The sequence below is a fragment of the Plecotus auritus genome (genome assembly GCF_963455305.1).
Source record: "Plecotus auritus genome assembly, chromosome: 8".
In the NCBI taxonomy this organism is placed as follows: domain Eukaryota; kingdom Metazoa; phylum Chordata; class Mammalia; order Chiroptera; family Vespertilionidae; genus Plecotus; species Plecotus auritus.
In genome coordinates this window covers 81,008,898-81,032,279 of record NC_137782.1, presented here as the reverse complement: position 1 = coordinate 81,032,279, position 23,382 = coordinate 81,008,898, and the positions used below count along the sequence as shown (strand labels likewise).

The 23,382-nt window shown below is 42.5% G+C and overlaps 3 protein-coding genes across 6 annotated transcripts in view; 1 reads left to right on the top strand and 2 right to left on the bottom strand.

Annotated features, from left to right (window-relative positions):
• SEC23B (SEC23 homolog B, COPII coat complex component) overlaps positions 1-4,534 on the bottom strand; it is a 54,376-nt gene extending 49,842 nt beyond the window's left edge. Inside the window, exon 1 of one of the 4 annotated variants that reach the window (XM_080684723.1) lies at positions 4,109-4,534. The gene's annotated coding sequence lies outside the window, so the exon portion shown is untranslated. The remainder of the gene's footprint in view (positions 1-4,108) is intronic. The other 3 variants (XM_080684725.1, XM_080684726.1, XM_080684724.1) reach the window with 3 other exon arrangements.
• Positions 4,535-10,955: 6,421 nt separating this feature from the next.
• On the top strand, positions 10,956-20,614 carry RBBP9 (RB binding protein 9, serine hydrolase). The gene is made up of 5 exons (XM_080686173.1): positions 10,956-11,119; positions 12,295-12,337; positions 14,446-14,551; positions 18,624-18,709; positions 19,103-20,614. The coding sequence occupies exons 1-5, from the start codon at positions 11,021-11,023 to the stop codon at positions 19,336-19,338; spliced, it is 570 nt and encodes a 189-aa protein (XP_080542299.1). The 5' UTR covers positions 10,956-11,020; the 3' UTR covers positions 19,339-20,614.
• POLR3F (RNA polymerase III subunit F) overlaps positions 14,153-23,382 on the bottom strand; it is a 26,172-nt gene continuing 16,942 nt past the window's right edge. The window contains exon 10 of the transcript XR_013961520.1: positions 14,153-14,631. The gene's annotated coding sequence lies outside the window, so the exon portion shown is untranslated. The remainder of the gene's footprint in view (positions 14,632-23,382) is intronic.

The following is a 23,382-nucleotide window of genomic DNA, read 5'->3' as shown; positions in this document are numbered from 1 at the left end:
CCCACAAAGGGATGCACCAAGAGTGTCCACCTCAGGTAACTGGGGAGGCTGAACCACTGGGCCATATAGGACACCTAGCACACAAAGCTATTCTACCAACTCAGGGAAGCAGCGAAAATGTGGAGACAAAGAAACAGATCACAAATGAAAGAAATGGAGGAAAGCAAATGACTGGATATAGAGTTCAAATCCACGGTTATAAGGTTTTTCAAGAATTTCCTAGAAAAGGCCGATAAATTTAGCGAGACCCTCGAGGATATGAAAAAGGACCAACTAGAAATTAAGCATACACTGACTGAAATAAAAAATATTATACAGAGACCTAACAGCAGACTAGAGGAACATAATAATCAAGTCAAAGATTTGAAATACAAAGAAGCAAAAATCACTCAACCAGAAAAGCAAAAAGCAAAAAGAATCCAAAAATTTGAAGATAGTGTAAGGAGCCTCTGGGACAACTTCAAGCGTACCAACATCCAAATTATGGGGGTGCCAGAAGAAGAGAGAGAGCAAGACACTGAAAACCTATTTGAAGAAATAATGACCGAAAACTTCCCCCACCTGGTGAAAGAAATAGACTTACAAGTCCAGGAAGCGCAGAGAACCCCAAACAAAAGGAATCCAAAGAGGACCACACCAAGACACATCATAATTAAAATGCCAAGAGCAAAAGACAAAGAGAGAATATTAAAAGCAGCAAGAGAAAAACAGTTAATTACCTACAAGGGAGGACCCATACGATTGTCAGCTGATTTCTCAACAGAAACTATGCAGGCCAGACGGAAGTGGCAAGAAATATTCAAAGTGATGAATAGCAAGAACCTACAACCAAGATTACAAAGCCATCACTCAGAATTGAAGGTCAGATAAAGAGCTTCACAGAAAAGAAAAAGCTAAAGGAGTTCATCAACACCAAACCAGTATTGTATGAAATGCTGAAAGGTATTCTTTAAGAAGAGGAAGAAGAAGAAAAAGGTAAAGATAAAAATTATGAACAACAAATACATATCTATCAACAAGTGAATCTAAAAATCAAGTGAATAAAAAATCTGATGAACAGAATAAACTGGTGAATATAATAGAATCAGGGGCATAGAAAGGGAGTGGACTGACAATTCTCGGGGGGGAAGGCATGTGGAGGGTGCAGGAAGAGACTGGACAAAAATCGCACACATATGGATAAGGACAGTGGGGGGAGGTAAGGGCAGAGGGTGGGGTGGGAACTGGGTGGAGGGGAGCTATCGGGGGAAAAAGGAAGAACAATTGTAATAATCTGAACAATAAATATTTATTAAATTAAAAAAAATAAAAATAAAAGATCTTCATAGGTCCTTCAATTCTAAATGACAACTTTGCTGGGTAATCTTGGTTGTTGTAGGTCTTTGCTGTCCGTCACTTTAAATATTTCTCGTCACCCGCTTCTGGCCTGCAAAGTTTCTGTTAAGAAGTCAGCTGACAGCTTTATGTGAGCTCCCTTGTAGGTAACTAACTTATTTTCTCTTGCTGCTTTTAAGAATCTGTCTTTTAAACTTTTGCATTGTAATTATGATGTTTCTCAGTATGAGCCTCTTTGGGTTCATCTTGTTTGGGACTCTCTGGGCTTCCTGGACTTGTATATCTATTTCCTTCACCAGGTTAGGGAAGTTTTCTGTCATTTTTTCAAATGTGTTCTCAAATTCTTGCTCTTTCTTCTCCTTGCACACTCATGATGTGAATGTTGGAATGCTAGAAGTTATCACAGAGGCTTCCTACACTATTTTCATTTTTTTTTTTTTGGATTCTTTTTCTTATTGCGGATCTGATTGGGTGTTTTTTGCTTCCTTATGTTGTAAATCACTGATCTGATTCTCAGCTTCATCTACTCTACTGCTGATTGCCTATAAATTATTCTTCATTTCAGTTAGTGCATCTGTTAGGTCTGATCAAATAACTGAATTCTAAAGGTCAGTTCCCATGTGCACGAAATTCATGTATGGGGGGTGGGGTGGGGAGGGTGTCCCTCAGCCCAGCCTGTGCCCTCTCACAATCGGGGACCCTTCAGGGGATGTCTGCCTGCCAGTTTAGGCCCAATCCCCTAAGCCGGCAGGCAGACATCCCTCTCACAATCTGTGATCCCTCGCTCCTTACCGTCTGCCTGCTCACTCCTTACAGCTTGGCTCGCTGCTCCTTAGTGCTGCCATGGAGGCAGGAGACACTCCCGCCACTGCCACTGCACTCGCCAGCCATGAGCCCGGCTTCTGACTGAGCGGCGCTCTCCCTGTGGGAGCGCACTGACCACCAGGGGGCAGCTCCTGCATTGAGCATCTGCCGCTGGTGGTCAGTGTGCATCATAGCAACTGGTCGTTCCGCCATAACGGTTGCTTAGGCTTTTATTTTATAGATATAGATTAGGTCATCTGGAAAACCAAAATGGTGCCAGCATCCAGGGACAAGAGGAGTCAAAGATTTTAAAGGACTCTGGGTGGGCTTTTTCGGGTGGAGAATTCTCTGGGCAGGTCCGGAGGGGAAAGATAATGGTCTTAGTAAGTGGAATGTAGTATAAGTGAAAAGGGAATGTCGACTGTGAAGAGGTCTAAAGGTCAGTTCCCAGGAGAGGGACACCCCCTACCCAGTGCACGAATTTCGTGCACTGGGCCTCTAGTTAACTCATAATTCTTTAGCCCTTTCAGCCTCGTGCGTTCCTTCTCTAGGGACCCTAAAAGTATCCTTCACACTGACTGGCTCATTTTAATGGTTTTCATGTCCGCTTTTGTTTTGTTTATGTTTTTATTGATTTTAGAGAGAGGAAGGGGAAGGGATAGATAGAAACACCAATGAGAGAGAAACATTTATTGGCTGCCTCCTGTAAGCCCCCTACTGGGCAATGAGCCCACAACCCATGGGCATGTGCCCTTACCTAGAATCCATCTGGTGACCTCTTGGTTCATGGGTCGATGCTCAACCACTTAGCCATACCAGCAGGGCTCCATGTCCATTTTCATGCTGTTGAAGTTCTAAGTCCCTTCAGCATCCCTATAACCATTGTTTTGAACTCTGTATCTGGTAGCTTGCTTGCCTCCATTTCATTTAGTTTTGTTTTGGTTTTTTTTCTGGAAACGTCTCCTGTCCTTTCATTTGGGGTTTCTTTGTCTCCAAATTTTGGCTGCTTCCATATGCTTCTTTCTATGTACTAGGTAGAGCTGCTATGTGCCCTGGACTTGGTAGAGTGGCCTTGTGTAGTAGGTGTCCTGTAGGTTTCAGTGGCACAGCCTCCCAGTTCACCTGAGCTGGGTGCTCCAGGTCCGTCCATGTGGGCACTGTCCTGTTGTAATTGAGCCTTGATTGCTGTTGGCATCACTGGGAGGAACTGACCCCCAGGCCGATCAACTGTGAGGACCTGTTGTGACTACAGCAGAGGTGCTGCTGTGCAGAAACTGACCGTCAATGCAGGACTTGCTTCAACGGGCTTTGGTGCTCAGGGAGTCTGCCTTTTGTGTCAGTACAGCATGGATTCTCAACCATGGGCACATACTCAAACAATCCTCTGAAACTTATGCGAAATTCTGTGCATCAATGAATTTGCATCTAGAACCATCTAGGTAAATGCTTCTATGGCTTACACCAAATTCTCAAAGGGAAAGGATATCTGAAGAGATTAATAGCTGAATGAATGAATATATGAAAGGGCTGGAAAGATCCGATAGAAGTGTCCGACAAAAAAAGAATTGAAACCACTCTTACTCCATCCACCAAGGCATATTTTCAAGACACAGAAACCAAGTTTAACCAAAGATTAAATCCAAGGCAGTCAGAAGTCTGTTCTAGTTTCAGCTCTATCAAGAAGCAGAAGTCATTTCACTCGAAACGCGAGTTCAAAAACTGAAAAAGGGGTCTGGATCCTTTCGCACCCCTCCTTTCTGAGACATCCCTAGTCAGAAGCCGGCCTGCCGCCTGGGGAAAGTCGGCCTGGCGGGGAAAGCGTCACTCTCAGAAGAGCCCTGCATCACCAATTGCCCCCATTCTTCTGCCCACCGGTAAAAGGATTCACACCCGGAAGCAAACCCTTCGCCGCCTACACGCCCACGCCTGTGCCCTCAGACCTCGGGCCCCTCCGACGTTCCCCACTCACCTGGCCGTAGCCGTCCACCTGGCCGCAGCCGCCCGCACCTACAAGAGACCGGCTGCAACTCCCACCGCCAAGTCCAGCTCAGCTCTAAGTTGATTGGTCAGCGTTTCTGTGCGTCACTCCCGGCGCCGTCCACGGGCCAATCAAAAAGCGCTTCCCCCGGCAGACAAGCGGAAGCAAGACATTCAGAGAAGCCGCGTCGCCATCTTGGAGAAGGGCAAGACACTCGTGCCTCCCTCTACAAAACCGCAGTTCCTCCGAACATACTTTTCTCCACGTTCACCGCTAAACGTTTCCGCTTTAGAAAACCCCGGCGCCAGCCGGACTGTTTTGTAGGCGCAGCCAGCACGCCTCGAGTGCACTCTCTGATCCAACATGACGTCCGCTCGCCTCAGTGGGAAGTTCCCCTCATCACCTTAGTTACAGGGAAGCGAGAACGATGACGTATGGAAGAAGGGGTGGCCCTGCGCAAAGGAAACTGAAGCCCGCTGGAAAGAGACCTCAGCGCGCGGGAAAGGGTGGGGTGGAGCGGGGCGGGGCGGAAGGAGTGTGGGGGGCGGTGAGTGTGGGGACGCCTGCGCATGCACGGATGTGTGGAGGCAGGTCTCTGGGTCTAGTTAAGATTCATCTTGCCTTTTGCCTCATTGCTACAGAGGAGAAAGATGGGTCACCAGCAACTCTACTGTAGCCATCCGAGGAAATTCGGCCACGGTTCTGGTTCTTGACGCGTCTGCTCGAACCGGCACGGTCTGATTCGGAAATATGGCTTCAACAGGTGCCGCCAGTGGTGTTAACGTCAGTACACGAAGGATGTAGGTTTCATTAAGTTGGACTAAGTGAACTTCCATGAATGGGTCATTCAAGACATATACCTTAAGACAGAATGCTATCTCTTTGTACGTAAAAAAAACCACACAAACACAAAAAAAACACCTTCAAATATTAAAAAGATTCATCGTAAATGCCACAGGTTTGGTTCTGCTTCGTCGCATCACAAGGTTTCCTCCTCTTGCTCTCCCTGATGGCTCGCGCTCTCTGCGGAGACTGCACTAGAAGCCCAGTTCCTCTCTGCTTTTCTATCCCTGTTGTCCTATGAGGTGGTGAATAATTGAAAATTGTCACAGTCAAGCACTTTATTTTTAAAAATATATATTTTATTGGTTTTTTACAGAGAGGAAGGGAGAGGAATAGAGAGTTAGAAACATCAATGAGAGAGAAACATCAATCAGCTGCCTCTTACACATCCCCCACTGGGGATGTGCCCGCAACCAAGGTACATGCCCTTGACTGGAATCGAACCCGGGACTCTTCAGTCTGTAAGCTGATGCTCTATCCACTGAGCCAAACCGGTTAGGGCCATAGTCAAGCACTTTAGAAGACTAAGTGAACCTCATAACTACACAGAGTGCAACTTCTACAGGCACCAAAACTGTTTTACACCTTTTTATGAGGCAAAAATGATATTAAGTTTATTAATCTGACCCAGAGATATATAGCCTCTCTGTAGCATATAAAACTAAGCAAAACTATATGAACATAAAATTATGCTTAGAACGTATCTAGGAATCCAAGAATTACGATTATTTATTTAGCTCGATTTGGTATTACAGTTTTAAAATTCGTTTAAGTCGATGTAATATGAAAATTACTGTTAATATAAAAAGTTTGTCAGAATAATGATTTGGTTTTGTTGAGCAAATTTACATTTCCATGTTCCAAAAACATTATGTAAGAGTAATGTTAGTTCATTTGAACATTACACTTCTATAAATTTAGGAGATTCAAATTAATTACTCTCTGAGTCAGGAAATTAGCTCAAATAAAATACATGCATTATACTTTACATTGAGGAAAGACATAGGTGTGTTTTGTTAATCAAACATTAAGTATAACTTGGCAAAGATTACTTTGATTACCTGAACCTAGATTCTGTACTAGAAATTTCTGTAAGAAGGCTTTTTAAAAAAAAATCTAGCACATTTAAAGTATTAGAAGTTTAACTGTCTTATTTTCTGGGAATTTAAGGAACAGGTAATTTATATAAGTGTATTTATCTTCATAAGCCACTCAGACAGAGCCCCTTTAAGAGATGTACTAACCTGATTTCATGTTCTTCAGCAACATGATTTCCCTGGTTTTATCAAGTGAATACATCGGGATGTTGGTGAAACCTCCAAAATTGTTAAAGTTTCAAAAAGGAAAAATTATGGCCCACATACAAATATAAGATGAGAACATGTCAAAGCTTCTACATAACTCATTCATTAAAAAGAGGACCAGTAGGAGAAACCAAGATGGCGGCATAGGTAAACACCTGAAATGGCTGCCTCGCACAACCACTTCAAAACTACAACTAAAAGACAAAACAGACATCATCCAGAACCACAGGAAGGCTGGCTGAGTGGAAATTCTACAACTAGAAGGAAAGTGAAAAAGCACACTGAGACTCAGAGGAGGTGCGGAAGTAAAGTGCAGAGGTATGGAGGCGTGAGCGCGGAAAGGGCTGGCAACTGAGTACAAGGCTGTCTTTCTCAATCGAGAGGGAGACACAAGCTCCCGACTGCTCTGAACTCCAATTCCAGGCAAGACTCTGGGGACCCAGACTCATACAGGGAGAAACTGGACTGTCTGGCATCAGGCGGAACTCGAGGGCGGCTTTCTCTCAGAGGTGCTTGCAGCAACTACTGTGGGACACTGAGATCTGGGGCCTCTTAGGACTGAGGATCAGCCATAATTGTTTGCCCCACCCAAGCTGTGCTCAGAGGCTTTTGCATATAAATGGCCTGGCCCTTTGCAATCTAAAATTACCTAACAAACTGCAGCTGGGTTAGAGAGACCCAGAACTTCCAAAAGAAGGCCCAAGGCCCCACAGCAGCTTGCATTGCTTCACAGCTGGGCCTCATCTGGGCACCTCCAAACCCCAAACAAAGAAGAGGAATCTGCAGATCTCTCCATAGTTCCTGCTGGGTGGCCTCAGGCAGAGGCTAAATTAGCACCTCCTTAGAGATCCAAGAGCCAGTGTACCCAGTGGTCAGAGTGGGACCATCCAGATTACAACTCTTCAGATCCATAAGGGACACACTCAGGGGGCAGACTCAGTGAGCGCCAAAGCCCCACTGAAGCAAGTCTTACCCCATAAGTGTGTCTCCAGCACAAAAGTTCTCCCATCATAGACACAGCTGATTCTCACAGCCATTTGGCCTGGAGGTCAATTCCTCCCAGTGATACCAACAACAATCAAGGCTTAACTACAACAAGACTGTGCACACAGACCACAAAGGGGTGCACCAAGAGTGTCCACCTCAGGTAACTGGGCAGGCTGAGCCACTGGGCCCTATAGGACACCTAGCACACAAAGCCACTCTGTCAACACAGGGAAGCAGCCAAAATGTGGAGACAAAGAAACAGGTCACAAATGACAAAAATGGAGGAAAGCAAACGACTGGATATAGAGTTAAAAACCACGGTTATAAGGTTTTTCAAGAATTTTCTAGAAACCGCCGATAAATTTAGTGAGACCCCCGAGGATATGAAAAAGGACCAACTAGAAATTAAGCATACACTGACTGAAACAAAGAATAATATACAGAGATCCAACAGCAGACTAGAGGATCGCAAGAATCAAGTCAAAGGTTTGAAACACGAAGAAGCAAAAATCACCCAACCGGAAAAGCAAAAAGAAAAGAGAATCCAAAAATATGAAGATAGTGTAAGGAGCCTCTGGGACAACTTCAAGCGTACCAACATCCAAATTATGGGGGTGCCAGAAGAAGAGAGACAGCAAGATATTGAAAACCTATTTGAAATAATGACAGAAAACTTCCCCCACCTGGTGAAAGAAATAGACTTACAAGTCCAGGAAGCACAGAGAACCCCAAACAAAAGGAATCCAAAGAGGACCACACCAAGACACATCATAATTAAAATGCCAAGAGCAAAAGACAAAGAGAGAATATTAAAAGCAGCAAGAGAAAAACAGTTAATTACCTACAAGGGAGCACCCATACGATTGTCAGCTGATTTCTCAATAGAAACTATGCAGGCCAGAAGGGAGTGGCAAGAAATATTCAAAGTGATGTATAGCAAGAACCTACAACCAAGATTACTCTACCCAGCAAAGCTATCATTCAGAATTGAAGGTCAGATAAAGAGCTTCACAGAAAAGAAAAAGCTAAAGGAATTCATCACCACCAATCCAGTATTTTTCTCTGTGTTTTTCTCTTTCCATCTAATTGTATAATTTCCACTCAGCCAGCCTTCCCGTGGTTCTGGATGATGTCCGTTTTGTCTTTTAGTTGTAGTTTTGAAGTGGTTGTTCGAGGCAGCAAGTTCAGGTGTTTACCGATGCCACCATCTTGGTTTCTCTGTGAACAGTTCTTTCAAAGGATGTGCCTAATATAAATTGTGCATTTTCAGATATTTTTAAATTCATAATAATGTTGTTTTGAAACCAAACTATTTCTTCTCTGATGATGAAAAGCTCAAAAAATGTTTGTGCAAGAAATAAAAAGTAAAAAATAAAAAGATTAAAAAGTAGAAAAGGTGGATTTATGTGTAAATATATAATCTCTGCAAGCATTATTGATATAAACAATTGAGAGTTGAGGCCATTGCCTTAATTTTCCCCTTTTCAAAGGAAGAGCTAAGCAACCTATGAATGAGAAGACAGACAAATCTTTTTTTTTTTTAATATATTTTATTGATTTTTTACAGAGAGGAAGGAAGAGGGATAGACAGTTAGAAACATCGATGAGAGAGAAACATCGATCAGCTGCCTCTTGCACACCTCCTACTGGGGATGTGCCCACAACCAAGGTACATGCCCTTGACCGGAATCGAACCTGGGACCTTTCAGTCCGCAGGCTGACGCTCTATCCACTGAGCCAAGCCGGTTTTGGCCAGACAAATCTTAAAACAAGCCCAAAGGAAGGATATATCCTTTCCCAGCCTACAGTTCCTGTCATTGTGTCTTGAACTGAAAACCACTAAACAAACCACCACTTGGCTATAGGAATGCCTCTGGTTGTTTTAATTTATTTTTAAGTTTTAAACAACTTTATTGAGAGACAATAAGTTGTACAAATTTAAAATATACAATTTGTTAAATTTGTTTTTGTTTTTTTTCTTTTTTTAATTAAGAATAGAACAATGCTTTTTTCATACTTCATATTGTTTTTTTTTATTGTTTAAAGTATTACAAATAGTAGTACATATGTCTCATTTTATTCCCCCATTGACCTTCCCCTGGCCTCCCCTATACCCCAGCATATGCCCTCACCCCACCCCCTTAGTGTCTTGCGTCCATTGGTTCTGCTTATATGCATGCATACAAGTCCTTCGGTTGATCTCTTACCTTCCTCCCACCCCCGCCCAATTTGTTAAATTTTGACGTTCACTACTGCAATCAAGATAACGAATGTGTAGCCCTGGCTGGTTAGCTCAGTGGTTAGAGTGTCAGCCCATGCACCAAAGGGTAATGGGTTCGATCTCTAGCCCAAGTTGGGGTGCGTGGGAGTTGAGGCAACCAATCAACATGTCTCTCTCACATCAATGTTTCTCTCTCTCTCTCTCTCTCTCTCTCTCTCTTTCTTTCTCTCTCCCCCCTTCCTCCCTCCCTCTCTAAAAATCAATGAAAAAATATCCTCGGGTGAGGATTACAAAAACAAAGATAATGAATGTGTATATCACCCTGCAATGTTTCCTTGTGTCTCTGATATACATATTTTTTTAGAGTTTCGAATAAGTGGAATCATATGGTACATACTCTCTTTTGTTTGGCATCTTTCACTCAACATAATCCTTTTGAGACTCATCCATGATGTTGTGTGGGTCAGTAGTTCATTTCTTCTTCAGTGAATAAGTTTACATTTAAAGTTAAATAAATACTGACCTTTTTAAAATATATATATTTTATTGATTTTTTACAGAGAGGAAGGGAGAGGGATAGAGAGTTAGAAACTTCGATGAGCTGCCTCCTGCACACCTCCTACTGGGGATGTGCCTGCAACCAAGGTACATGCCCTTGACCGGAATTGAACCTGGGACCCTTCAGTCCGCAGGCCAACGCTCTATCCACTGAGCCAAACCGGTCAGGGCAATAACACTGACCTTTAAAGAAAATCTGGAGTCTAAGATACAAGAGGGAAAAGGATGTCTTGCTCTTCCTAGACATACTGGGGCAGTGTATCATTGATCATCTACTTGCACTTGCTCAAAATATAAACTGCTGGAGTGTTTCTCAATGTCAGAAGCTAACACACATAGGTACTTTCCTCTTCATTCCCATTTATAATACACACTCTGTCCACCTCAATTCAATAAGCTTTGAATATATAAGATAGGACCAGTTCCTAAAATTTCAGGATTGCCATATTATAATAGGCAAACCATTTCATTGGTATCTAAGTTTCCCTAGTCTCTACATCGGTTTAAGTTATTGTTATCCATATTCTCTACACAAACGGTGAAACCTTTTAAAGGACACGTTTAAAGTAATAAAAAATAACAACCAGGGCTGAAATTGACTATTATACTAAGAATTATTTTGAAATCAGAAGGAAAAATGATAAGGATTCCACGAATCCTCAACTAATAAATAGGCTATGTTCTGTATGTTTGGAACTAAAAGCACACTTTCTTATGGAAATACCAATAATTCTAGTAAAGAGATAACACATTCTGGGTATGTCACAACCTGTCTTAATTAAGGGAGGGAGGAGGGAATGCAAGTGCCAGTAAGAGGCAAGTAAAAGGTGATATCCACTGGGTGCCCTGAGGGGTAAGGAAGGCTAGAATGAATGAACTACCCTATTGGCACTCTAGAACTACAATCCCCAGAATGCCGCAGTGCAGGCTCACTTTGGGCTCTAAGCACTGCAGGATCGACTGCCGGGGTACTCTGCCTCACCTGCGTTCATGGCTTCTCCTTGCAAGGCGGTAATTGTTCCCGGGAACGGAGGCGTGGATGTGGCGGCCCACGGATGGTATTGCTGGGTGAAGAAGAGGCTGGATCAGGTAAGAGACGCCTCGATGCGCTGTGAAATCAGCCTGGAGCTGGAAGCGATGGAGGACTGAAATTTGAACGTGTCTCCCCACTCCTCCTCAACCCCAAACCCTGTGTATTTTTATTTCTCCCCTTTGCTACACTTCTTAACTTTGATAAAACTCCCTGAGGGCTTAGTCGTTAGAGTAAAGGCACCACCTCTCGGAACTGCGGAGACTGAGTCCCCTCCCCCTCCCTGTATCTGCTGCTGGTTCAGATTTGGAAGTTCCCATAAAGTTTTACAGCTGTTCCCTTTGCTCCCTGGCTCAGATTCTTTAAAATTCAACATGTAATATTAATGAATGTATACAAAGGGTATATGTAATATGTGGGTAAACTATGAATCATAATGTATAAGCCCGTGCTTTCTTTTGTTCTACCCGGAACTCTCTGTCCGTAGATACCTGCATGGTTTTTTCCTTCTGAGAATCCATCATCAAACTAAAATCTAGAACATTACCAATAGCCATCTGTGTGCTCCCATCCCATTTCCCTGCCATCCTTATTTTATTTTCATTTTCTCCTCTTTTTAAAGTTGAAGTACTTTTGCAACCTCTATATGTATCCTTTAAACACATATTGTTTAATTTGGCTTCTTTGTGAGCTTTGTAGAAATGGCATTCTACTATAGGTTGTCTTGTACATCTTGGTTTTTTTTTTTTTTTTTTTTAAACTCTCTTCCATAACCAGACAATAAGATTACTTCCTGGGTTGCTGACCTCTAGAGCACTGAAGTAAGTTGCTAGAATAAAATACCTGGGTTGTGGCTGAAAACTATGGCTGGAGCCGTCCGAGAGGATGGGATCTCCAACCTTCTGTACCACATTTTATCTACTCCCTGGCACACAGTCTGTTTGGCTCCAGGTCATTCTGTCTAGAACACATTCAGTCATACCCTCTCTACAGATACAAGTATTTCTATATAGAGACCTACAGAGCTGGCTAGATATGGACTAACAGACACATGACATTTATGAGGATTGTATATTCATACATAATCCTGTAGTGCTTAACCTAGTTCATTTCATAACATAAGCAAACACTTATTGAATAAAGATCACATGAGGTGTCTCATTTCTTATTAGCAAAGTATTAGTTGTAATGAAGCTGTTTATTATAGCTTTTTTTTCTCCCCTTCATATCATAGATACCTGGTTTCCAGTGTTTGGCTAAAAACATGCCTGACCCAAGTGAGTATTAAAAGTGTTTTTATTTTTTAATCTTTATTGTTCAGATTATTACAGATATCCCTCTTTTTCCCCCGATAGTTCCCCGCCGCCCAGTTCCCACCCCACCCCAGGCCCTTGCCACCCCACTGTCTGCGTCCCTATGTACTGCATACATGCATGTAAGATCTTTGTTCAATCTCTTCTTGCACCCCTCCACACTCCCTCCCCCTGAGAATTGTCAGTCTGCTCCATTTCCATGCCCTGATTCTATTACATTCACCAGTTTATTCTGTTCATCAGATTTTTTATTCATTTGATTTTTAGATTCACTTGTTGATAGATATGTATTTGTTGTCACTTTGTTGTTCATAATTTTTTTATCTTTACCTTTTTCTTCTTCTTCCTCTTCTTAAATACCCTTCAGCATTTCATATAATACTGGTTTGGTTGTGATGAACTCCTTTAGCTTTTTCTTATCTGTGTGAAGCTCTTTATCTGACCTTCAATTCTAAATGATAGCTTTGCTGGGTAATCTTGGTTGTAGGTTCTTGCTATACATCACTTTGAATATTTCTTGCCACTCCCGTCTGGCCTGCATAGTTTCTGTTGAGAAATCAGCTGACAGTCGTATGGGTGCTCCCTTGTAGGTAACTGTTTTTCTCTTGCTGCTTTTAATATTCTCTCTTTGTCTTTTGCTCTTGGCATTTTAATTATGATGTGTCTTGGTGTGGTCCTCTTTGGATTCCTCTTGTTTGGGGTTCTCTGTGCTTCCTGGACTTGTAAGTCTATTTCTTTCACCAGGTAGGGGAAGTTTTCTGTCATTATTTCTTCAAATAGATTTTCAATATCTTGCTCTCTCTCTTCTTCTGGCACCACCATAATTTGGATGTTGGTAGGCTTAAAGTTGTCCCAGGGGCTCCTTACACTCTCTTCATCTTGGTTCTCCTCTTAAAAGTGTTTTTAAGGCCGAAACCGGTTTGGCTCAGTGGATAGAGCGTCGGCCTGCGGACTCAAGGGTCCCAGGTTCGATTCTGGTCAAGGGCATGTACTGTGGTTGCGGGCACATCCCCAGTGGGGAGTGTGCAGGAGGCAGCTGATCGATGTTTCTCTCTCATCGATGTTTCTAGCTCTCTATCCCTCTCCCTTCCTCTCTGTAAAATATCAATAAAATATATTTTTTTAAAAAAAGTGTTTTTAAATAGCCTCATCTTGTTGGGTTTTGATCTTGCATTTTCCTGGTAGAGAACAAGAATATCATAGTAGAGAAGCTAAAGAGAATATGTACCTAAGAATGAATGATGGCAAGTAGTTTGGGGAGGAGGTTATATAAAAAAAAAACTAATAGACAATTCTAGTAAGGATCAAGAAAAGCACTTGGGCCCTGGCCAGGTAGCTCAGTTGGCTGGAGCATCATCCTGTACACCAAAAAGGTTACAGGTTGGATTCCCAGTCTGGGCACATACCTAGGTTGCAGGTTCAATCCCTGGTCAGGGCATGTACGGGAGGCTACCAATTGATGTTTCTCTCACCCCCCTTCTTCTCTCTTTAAAACCAATAAAAACATATCCTTGGGTGAGAATTTAAAAAAAAGGGAAAAAAATAAAAGTACTTGGACTTGGTAAAATTTAATTTTTAACTTTGCAAGCAACTTGACTTTCTCTTCTGTAAATCAACAACTATTTCCAGGCAAAATTTATGGGTGTTCCACTTGAGGCAGAGATAGGATAAAACTTTACAGCATTTATGAGATCCTAATATTTAAAAAATATAACAGTGACACTTTTGTTCTGAGTTTGGCTATGACTTGTCTCAGGAATTTCCGTTTTGAAAAGAAATAATGTACAAATCATTGTCCTTTATTTTAAGTTGTAAAGTTTAAAGTTCAGAGTTATAATTTATTATCTCCTCAGTATTTTCTTACAATGGTAGAAAATAAAAGCAAAACTACAGATTTGATTCTTTCAAACAGCAACATGCAACTGTCTCTATTAAAATGGCTCCATTGCCACTGTGATCCTGAAGTTTTAAAGTTGTGAACTGCTGAGTAGTCATCTATTAGAAAGGTGGGCAGCATTAGATGAAGGCTGTCCCTATCAAATGACAGACTCTTTCTTTACCCTGAACCTTAGTTACAGCTCGAGAGAGCATCTGGCTGCCCTTCATGGAGACAGAGCTGCACTGTGATGAGAGGACCATCATCATAGGCCACAGTTCCGGGGCCATCGCGGCCATGAGGTGCGATCTTTGTTGAATTATCACCCTGTGTGGGCTCCAACCGTCTTCTTGGGAAATACCTTGTGTATATCTGGTTTCCACTGTAGAGGAAATAATGCTGATGTCAAAAGTGGCAATATAATTTATCGTAATGTTTCCTGGTTTGGTTAGTGGGTTAAAACCTTTTTTTTTTTTCTTTTACTGGGACCCAGTGATCTTTTAAAAACATTAGTGGCTCCATCCCCAGCTGCTGCCCTTCCCTTCAGAAAAACTCCTAGGCTTTCAAGGCTTTGAGTAGCTCCCATGTCATCTCTACCTTCACTGCCCTCAGCCTGGTTTACAGACCTCATTGTAGTTCCTTAACATGCTAAGTGTGCACCTACCTTAGGCCCGTACTTGCTCTTGTTCTACCTGGAACTCTGTCCCTAGATACCTGCATGGTTTTCTCCTCTTTAGGCTCTGCTCTATCGAATATTCCCTCTCAGTGAGGCCTCTTCTTTTTTTTTTTTTTTTTAATATATTTTATTGATATTTTACAGAGAGGAAGGGAGAGGGATAGAGAGCTAGAAACATCGATGAGAGAGAAACATCGATCAGCTGCCTCCTGCACACCTCCCACTGGGGATGTGCCCGCAACCAAGGTACATGCCCTTGACCGGAATCGAACCCGGGACCCTTCAGTCCACAGGCCGACGCTCTATCCACTGAGCCAAACCGGTTTCGGCAGTGAGGCCTCTTCTAATCACTCCATTTGAAACAACCACCTCACATCACTGGCTCCTATTCCGTTTATACCTTATTATCCCCCTTATTATCTATACCATTTTTCGCCATCTGATATCCTGTTTATTTCTTGTCTCCTGCCAATAGAATGTAAGATTAATGAGAGTGGACTTTGTTCACTCTGCCTCTAAAACCCCAGAGTCTAGAAGAGTGTCTGGCATATGGTCAGTGTTCAATAAATATTTGTTAGCGGTTTGAGGCTGTTACTCCTTCTCTCCTTAAACCCCAAGTCCTTAGGATTCATGGGCACGTTCCTGATGATCACCAAAGAACATTACATCTCTCCCTTTAGGGTTGTGAGGCCTAGGGGTTAGCGACTTATGAATAAGCCTGTTCAAGTTGGGTTTCTTCCATATTTGCCAGGCTGGATGACAAAGGATTGTGGTTTTTATTCATCTAGCATCATCCCAAACAGTCCTTCAGGATGTCACATTAATTGCATGTCAAAGAATCTTGCCCAATTCCATAACCTTTCAGCCACACTAATTGAAGTTACAAGAATAATAATGCTTTGCAATATGGAGTTACAGAATTATGGTACAGTCAGTGTTTATAAGCTGCCAGGGCTTGTCTGGAAAATGAAGAAATCCCTTTATGCTGAAATATGTACCAACTCAAGGCCAATTGAGTATTTCTCAAGCCATTGGCTAATAAAGGTGTGCGTTCGTTTAAAGATCCCTGCAACTGATTGCAGGATGGTAAGCAACATTCTAACTAACTTCTAAAGTTAAGGTAGACAGAGAAAAATAGATACCAAAACCATGGGGGATTGTAGAGGATTGACAGAGTCCCAGAGGACCATCCCACAGATTACTTGTTAATCACAAAGGGGAAATAATGTCTTTACAATGGAAGGATTTGATGGATATCACCCTTAAGCCAGCAATTACCAACTTGCATGCCACAGCAGGCACACTGGTGTGCCACAAGAATTTTTGAAACATGCAATACCTGACTAGTTAGGAGCACCAATCTCTTTTTCCTGAGACTGTCAGATAAAAACAAAACAAAACACAAAATAGCCAACATAATAACCATCAGATGAGAATGGATCAAAATTATGCTTTTTTTTTGTCAGACTGGCAAAAAGTATATCTTTTTTGTGTGCCACAGAATTTTAGTAATTAGTTTATGTATGCCATGAGATAAAAATGGTTGAAAATTGCTTCCTTAAGCAAGTAATCAAAGTTAATCTCAGCAATAATGGGACCAACTGGCTTCAGGTGTGTCTGATGGATGAACTGGGAGATTCACATCATCTATGCAGTATCCTTGCCAAAAATATCTAACCTCAGTCTAATCATGAGGAAATAGGCAAATTCAGGTTATGGGATAATGTACAAGACAGCTGGCCTAAATTTTTAAAAACTGTTTATGTTATTTAAAACAAAAAATTTAGTGTTAGCTGGTTTGGCTCAGTGGCTGGAGCACTGGCCTGTGGACTGATGGGTCCCAAGTTCAACTCTGGTCAAAGACACATGCCCAGGGTTGCAGGCTCGATCCCGTGTGGGGCTTGTAGGAGGCAGCCAATCAATTATTCTCTCTCATCATTGATGTTTCTCTCTCTCTCCCTCTCTGAAATCAATAAAAATATATTTTTAAAAATTTAAAAGTGACTAGAGTCATGAAAACCAAACACACTGCATGATCTTTGACTGGATCTAGGATTGAAAAAGCAGTTTTAAAGAGCATTTTTGGTACAATTGGGGGGAAAAGTAGAGTTAATATGTTTCAATGTTAAATTATTCGGTGTAATAGTGGTACTGTTATATAAGAGGATAGCCTTAGTCTTAGGGATACATGCTGAAGATTTAGGGTGAAAGGTAGCAAAATTAATGAATCTAGGTGCTTGTTATTCTTTTTTAAAAAATATATTTTATTAATTTTTTACAGAGAGGAAGGGAGAGGGATAGAGAGTTAGAAACATCGATGAGAGAGAAACATCAATCAGCTGCCTCCTGCACACCGCCCCCCGGGGTTGTGCCTGCAACCAAGGTACATGCCCTTAACTGGAATCGAACCTGGGACCCATGAGTCCGCAGGCTGACGCTCTATACACTGAGCCAAACCAGTTAGGGCTAGGTGCTTGTTATTCTAACTTTTCTGTAGGTTTAAACATTTTTCAAAACAAAAGCTTGGGGAAAGAAGTTTAGGCCCATGAACAAAATACCAACCCTAAATCTTTTCTGGCACCATGGCTCCTTGAAACTGTTGTTATTCTATGTCTTACCTTTGCCTGGTTTTTGAGGGAACTGTCTGCAAATAGTTAACTTTCCCAGGCACTATACTAGGCACCAGGATCACAAAGATCAAGGTTCAGATGTGCCCTTAAGGAGCTGATGGTTTACATTGGGGAGATAGATATAATACTGCATAAGTAATACAATGCAATGTGGATTGTGTGGTAAAAGAGGTACATTTCTGCTATTTACAGAATTTCTTAAAATAGGGTTGGGAGAGGTGGCATGCCTTAAAATGCAGATTCCTGGGCCCCATTCCCAACCCTTTAAAAAATTTTAGATATATTTTTATTGATTTCAGAGAGAAAGGGAGAGGGAGAGAGGAACATCACTGATGAGAGAGAATCATTGATTGGCTGCCTCTTGCACATCCCCTACTGGGGATCAAACCCGCAATCCGGGCATGTGCCCTGACCTGGATTCGAACCGTGACCTCCTGGTTCTTAGGCCAACCCTCAACTGAGCCACACCTGCCGGGCTTCCCAACCTTTTGAATCATGCTTTGGGACTGAGCCTGGAAATCTATGTGTTAATCAAGTAATGCTGATGCATACTAACGGTAGATTGCACACACTGAAGAAAATGATTATACTTTAAAAAATATATATATTTTATTGATTTTTTACAGAGAGGAAGGCAGAGGGATAGAGAGTTAGAAACATCGATGAGAGAGAAACATCGATCAGCTGCCTCCTGCACACCTCCTACTGGGGATGTGCCCGCAACCAAGGTACATGCCCTTGACCGGAATTGAAGCTGGGACCTTTCAGTCCGCAGACCCATGCTCTATCCACTGAGGCAAACCGGTTAAGGCATGATTATACTTTTATGTGTAATATTGGGAAAGGATTGCAGAAGAGGTTGGAACTACCTTGAAAAATGAGTAGAAACTCATCAAGTAACCATTGGGCTTATAGCTCTGCAGTTTCATTACTATTTCTTATATTAACTCCAACAGCATATAGCACATACTTCTTGTCAGCTAAACCAAATGAGGTAAGTGGTTAACTGACTTTTTGGTGATCAGATTTAACATTAAATATTAGCTGACATCATTTCTCTTTCTTCAGGTATGCAGAAACACATCGAGTGTATGCGATTGTATTAGTGTCTGCATACACATCAGACTTAGGGGATGAAAATGAGCGTGCAAGTGGTAAGTTTGAAGGCAGAAACCCTGGAAGAGCCCTTCCTCTAGTTACAGGGCTGCCTGTTCAGGTTATAAAACAGTGTTGTCTTTCAGAAAGGCTAAAAAAAATCTAACAGCACATGAAAAATATTTATCACCCATCTTTAGCTATAAGTTTGGCACTTTGAGACGTTGTAACCATTTCTAATCCATGGTCTAGAATTGAACCCTCGAGGCCTGACTGTATATGAGCCATACTTCCCTTTCACAAGTACCTATGATATCAAGCCCTACAGATCTGAAAACCATTTAGGTTCTGATTCTTTGTGTGTCTGCTATGGTCTTCACTAGATATTTCAGAATGGCTAGAATAGAAATTATCCATTGGCACTGATAGGTTATATATATTTTTCTCCCTAGGCTACTTCAACTGCCCCTGGCAGTGGGAGAAGATCAAAGCCAACTGCCCTCACATTGTGCAGTTTGGCTCCACTGATGATCCTTTCCTACCCTGGAAGGAACAACAAGAAGTGGCAGATAGTTTGGAAGCCAAATTTTACAAATTCACTGACCGTGGCCACTTTCAGAACACAGAGTTTCCTGAACTGATTGATGTGGTAAAATCTATGCTGAAAGTATCAGCACAAAAAGAGTGATTTCTGCTATTTTGCATACCAGTATAGTAGAGCAATGATCAGATTATAGGTAAATCATCAGAAATGCCTAAAAAACAAACACAGTGTTCAAACTAAGTTACAAATAGCATTTCCATTTTCCATAGAATCTATATCTTTCCAAATTGCTATGAATTAAAGCAGTATTTTCCCTATGATAAGGGACATAAGGACATGTTAACCATCCAAAGTGAATAAGACACAAATGGAACCCAGGTTTCCTGATTTCCAGCCCAGATTAAAATGAAATTAATTTAATGTACGTTATAAGAGTTGTACTCCTCTTTAAAGTAAAACTTCTCTTTTTTTTGGAGAAAGAAAACATGACTAAAGGTCTAGAGTGTTGGCTTAGAGCTCAAAACACTAGCTGCTGTTTTGAGCTGGCCCAAGATATTAATCCCAGACTGGGGCCTTCACCTTTGACACCTTGCCCTCCAACCCCTGATCCTTCAAACAGGTTGAGAGACAATGAAACATAAGGATGCTATGAGGCAGGGTTCTGCAAGGGTCAGGCAGGGAGTATGAGAAGTCAACTTTGTGTAAGACCACAGTTGGGAGGAGAACTCATGTCATGTGGCTATGTCAAGAACTCATGTCAAGGGCTATGTGGAGAACTCATGTCATGTGGGAATGTGGCAAAGGTGTGGCCAATTTTCTGATTTTTTGAGGAAAAAACTTTATAGAATGGTTTTTATATTTAGGGAATATATATGCATGTATATGTAATCCATATGTACGTGAATTACACGTAGTCCATGTACATATGGATTAGTTGGCAAGTACAGTGTAAATAAAAAATTTACAAACAACACACACAAAAGTCCAAGCCATTCATAATTAACTTAGCCAGGTGCCTTAAAAGATTCCCTATAAAGTCTGAGAAATGAACATAATGTCAAAGGATAAAATCATGGAAACAATTTGGATTTTGTTACAGTCTTATTTTTTACACTTGATCTTAGCCAAAAGGCCGAGAAGCGATAAGTCTTATTTTTTAAAATAACCTTTCCATTCCTCAAATTTTTGTTCTGTAGAGTTCTACTTTTTAACTCCCATGGTTCTTTAGATCTCTTTCATTTCCCATGCTTTTTCTTCTGATCATGATATATTTAAAAAAAACCCTTTTCATTTCTCAACAATTTTTGCCTATTACTATCCCTAAATATCGCCTCAAACAATCATCAGCCCATTATTATAGAAAGTTCAATTGGACAGCACTGGAATCTAGGGCATCCTATCTAATAAAAGAGTAATATGCAAATTGACCTTCACTCCGACACAAGATGCCCCCCCCAATGTGGTCAAAGATGGCTGCCCCCATGTGGACACAAGATGGCCACCACAAGATGACCAGCAGGGGAGGGCAGTTGTGGGCAGTTAGGGGTGACCAGGCCTGCAGTGGAGGGCAGTTGGGGACTCGGCCTGCAGTGGAGGACAGTTGGGGGAGACCCAGGCCTGCAGGGGAGGGCAGTTGGGGGGTACCAGGCCTGCAGGGGAGGGCAGTTGGGAGGGACCAGGCCTGCAGGGGAGGGCAGTTGTGGGCAATCAGGCCAGCAGGGAGGGCAGTTGGGAGAGACCAGGCCAGCAGGGGAGGGCAGTTGGGGGCAGTTAGGGGTGACCAGGCCTGCAGGGGAGGACAGTTGGGGGGGGGGGGACCCAAGCCTGCAGGGGAGGGCAGTTGGGGGCGACCAGGCCTGCAGGGGAGGGAAGTTGTGGGTGATCAGGCCAGCAGGGAGGGCAGTTAGGGGTGACCGGGCCAGCCGAGGAGGGCAGTTGGGAGAGACCAGGCCAGCAGTTGGAGGGCATTTGGGGGAGGACCAGGCCTGCAGGGGAGGGCAGTTGTGGGGGGGGCAGGCCTGCAGGGAAGGGCAGTTAGGGGTGACTAGGCCGGCAGGTGAGGGCAGTTAGGGGTAATCAGGCCGGCTGGGGAGCAGTTAGGCGTCGATCAGGCTGGCAAGGGAGTAGTTAGGGGGTGATCGGGCTGGTAGGCAGGGGCAAGCGAGCAGTTGGGAGCCAGCAGTCCTGGATTGTGAGAGGGATGTCCAACTGCCTGTTTAGGCCCACCGGGATTGGGCCTAAACAGGTGGTCGGACATCCCTCAAGGGGTCCCAGATTGGAGAGGGTGCAGGCTGGGCTGAGGGACACCCTCCCCCATGCACAAATTTCATGCACTGGGCCTCTAGTGTATTTTATATTCTTCCCTGGCCCCCCATCTAATAATGACTCAACTTGAAATTACTTGACTAGTTTGCTTAGTTGGTTATCATAAAAATCATGGCTCTATAAAACTTACTCATCACCAAACTAAGATCAGAGAAGCTTCATGGAAGAATCCCACATACACTATTAGTTTAAGTCCCCAATCTGGGCATGTGCCCTGACGGGAATCAAACTGTGACCCCCTGGTTCATAGGTCGATGCTCAAACACTGAGTCAGGCATGCTGGGCAGAAGCTTACTTTATTTTATGTTTTTATTGATTTTAGAGAGGGAGAGGGAGAAACATCGATGAGAACCATTAATAAGCCATCAAATCATAGATTCTCATGTTTGACTGTATATGGCTCATTATTAACCATAGCAAGGCCTTGCCAGACTCCAGGGAATATCTATTCTCAGGTGAGCAAAATACCTTATATTAAATGAAAATCAACTGTAAGGATTACGACTTCACTCACAACTTGATTTTTTGGTGTTGTCACGAGTCTAGAGCCCCACTATCTGTTTTGGTCAAAGTTTACTCCTGTACATAAATATACATTTGTCATCGAAGGTGCTGTATTTTTAAATTACTATCTCTTTTCTCCTTCAGCCAATTTTCACAATTTAAAACGTGCTATGAAAAAAAATGTTTAAAGAGAATCTTTATTCTAGTGAGGCAAGGGATACTTTTATGTTTTAGCCATTGATTGTAAGCTTTAAAAATAAATCTCTGGGAAAAAAAATCAAGACATAATGCAAAGTCTATATTTAAAACTGCTTCCTGCACTCCAATGCGAATTCTCCTCCAAGTTCAGTTTGCTTATTAAATAAGACTATGCCTCTGTGATAGGCCACATCCCAGGAAGGACAGATATTATCATTCCAACTCTCACTGGGGGTAGAAGAGAAATCTGTAGTTTATAGGCTCCCAGATTCTCTGTATCTTTTTTTTTTTAAATATATTTTATTGATTTTTTACAGAGAGGAAGGGAGAGGGATAGAGAGTTAGAAACATCGATGAGAGAGAAACATCGATCAGCTGCCTCCTGCACACTCCCTACTGGGTATGTGGGTATGTGCCCGCAACCAAGGTACATGCCCTTGACCGGAATCGAACCTGGGACCCTTCAGTCCTCAGGCCGACGCTCTATCCACTGAGCCAAACCAATTAGGGCTCTCTGTATCTTATATATGTCCAATACTTAAAGTGATATTTGTTTCAAAGAGCTAGTGCAGGGGTGGGCAAACTTTTTGACTCGAGGGCCACAATGGGTTCTTAAACTGGCCTGGAGGGCCGGACCAAAAGCATGGATGGAGTGTTTGTGTGAACTAATATAAATTCAAAGTAAAGGAGCGGAGGGGAGAGCAAGAGAACCCTCCGCTCTTTCGGCTCCGCGGGCCGGATAGAACAGCCGAATGGGCCGGATCCGGCCCGCGGGCCGTAGTTTGCCCACGGCTGAGCTAGTGTCATCAAATGCTAATTCTATATAGCTGGCCACAGAATTTGATTCTTAACAATTGGTTATTGAACTGAATTTATTTTACTAATCCCATTTATTTCAAAATAACCCTTCTGGTTGTCCACTTAGCAGGAGTGGGGAACCTTTTTTCTGCCAAGGGCCATATGGATATTTATAACATCATTCACTCAATATAAATTTATATTGATAAATTTACACTTCTAGATTTGTTGAATTTTGAGTCCCCTCTATAATTGCCTTGGTAGGGCCAGACCAAATGGTTTTGTGGATCTATACAGCCCTCTTGCTGGATGTTCCCCACCCCTGACTTAAGAATATCTCCAAACTGGTGTTTGAACTCAGGC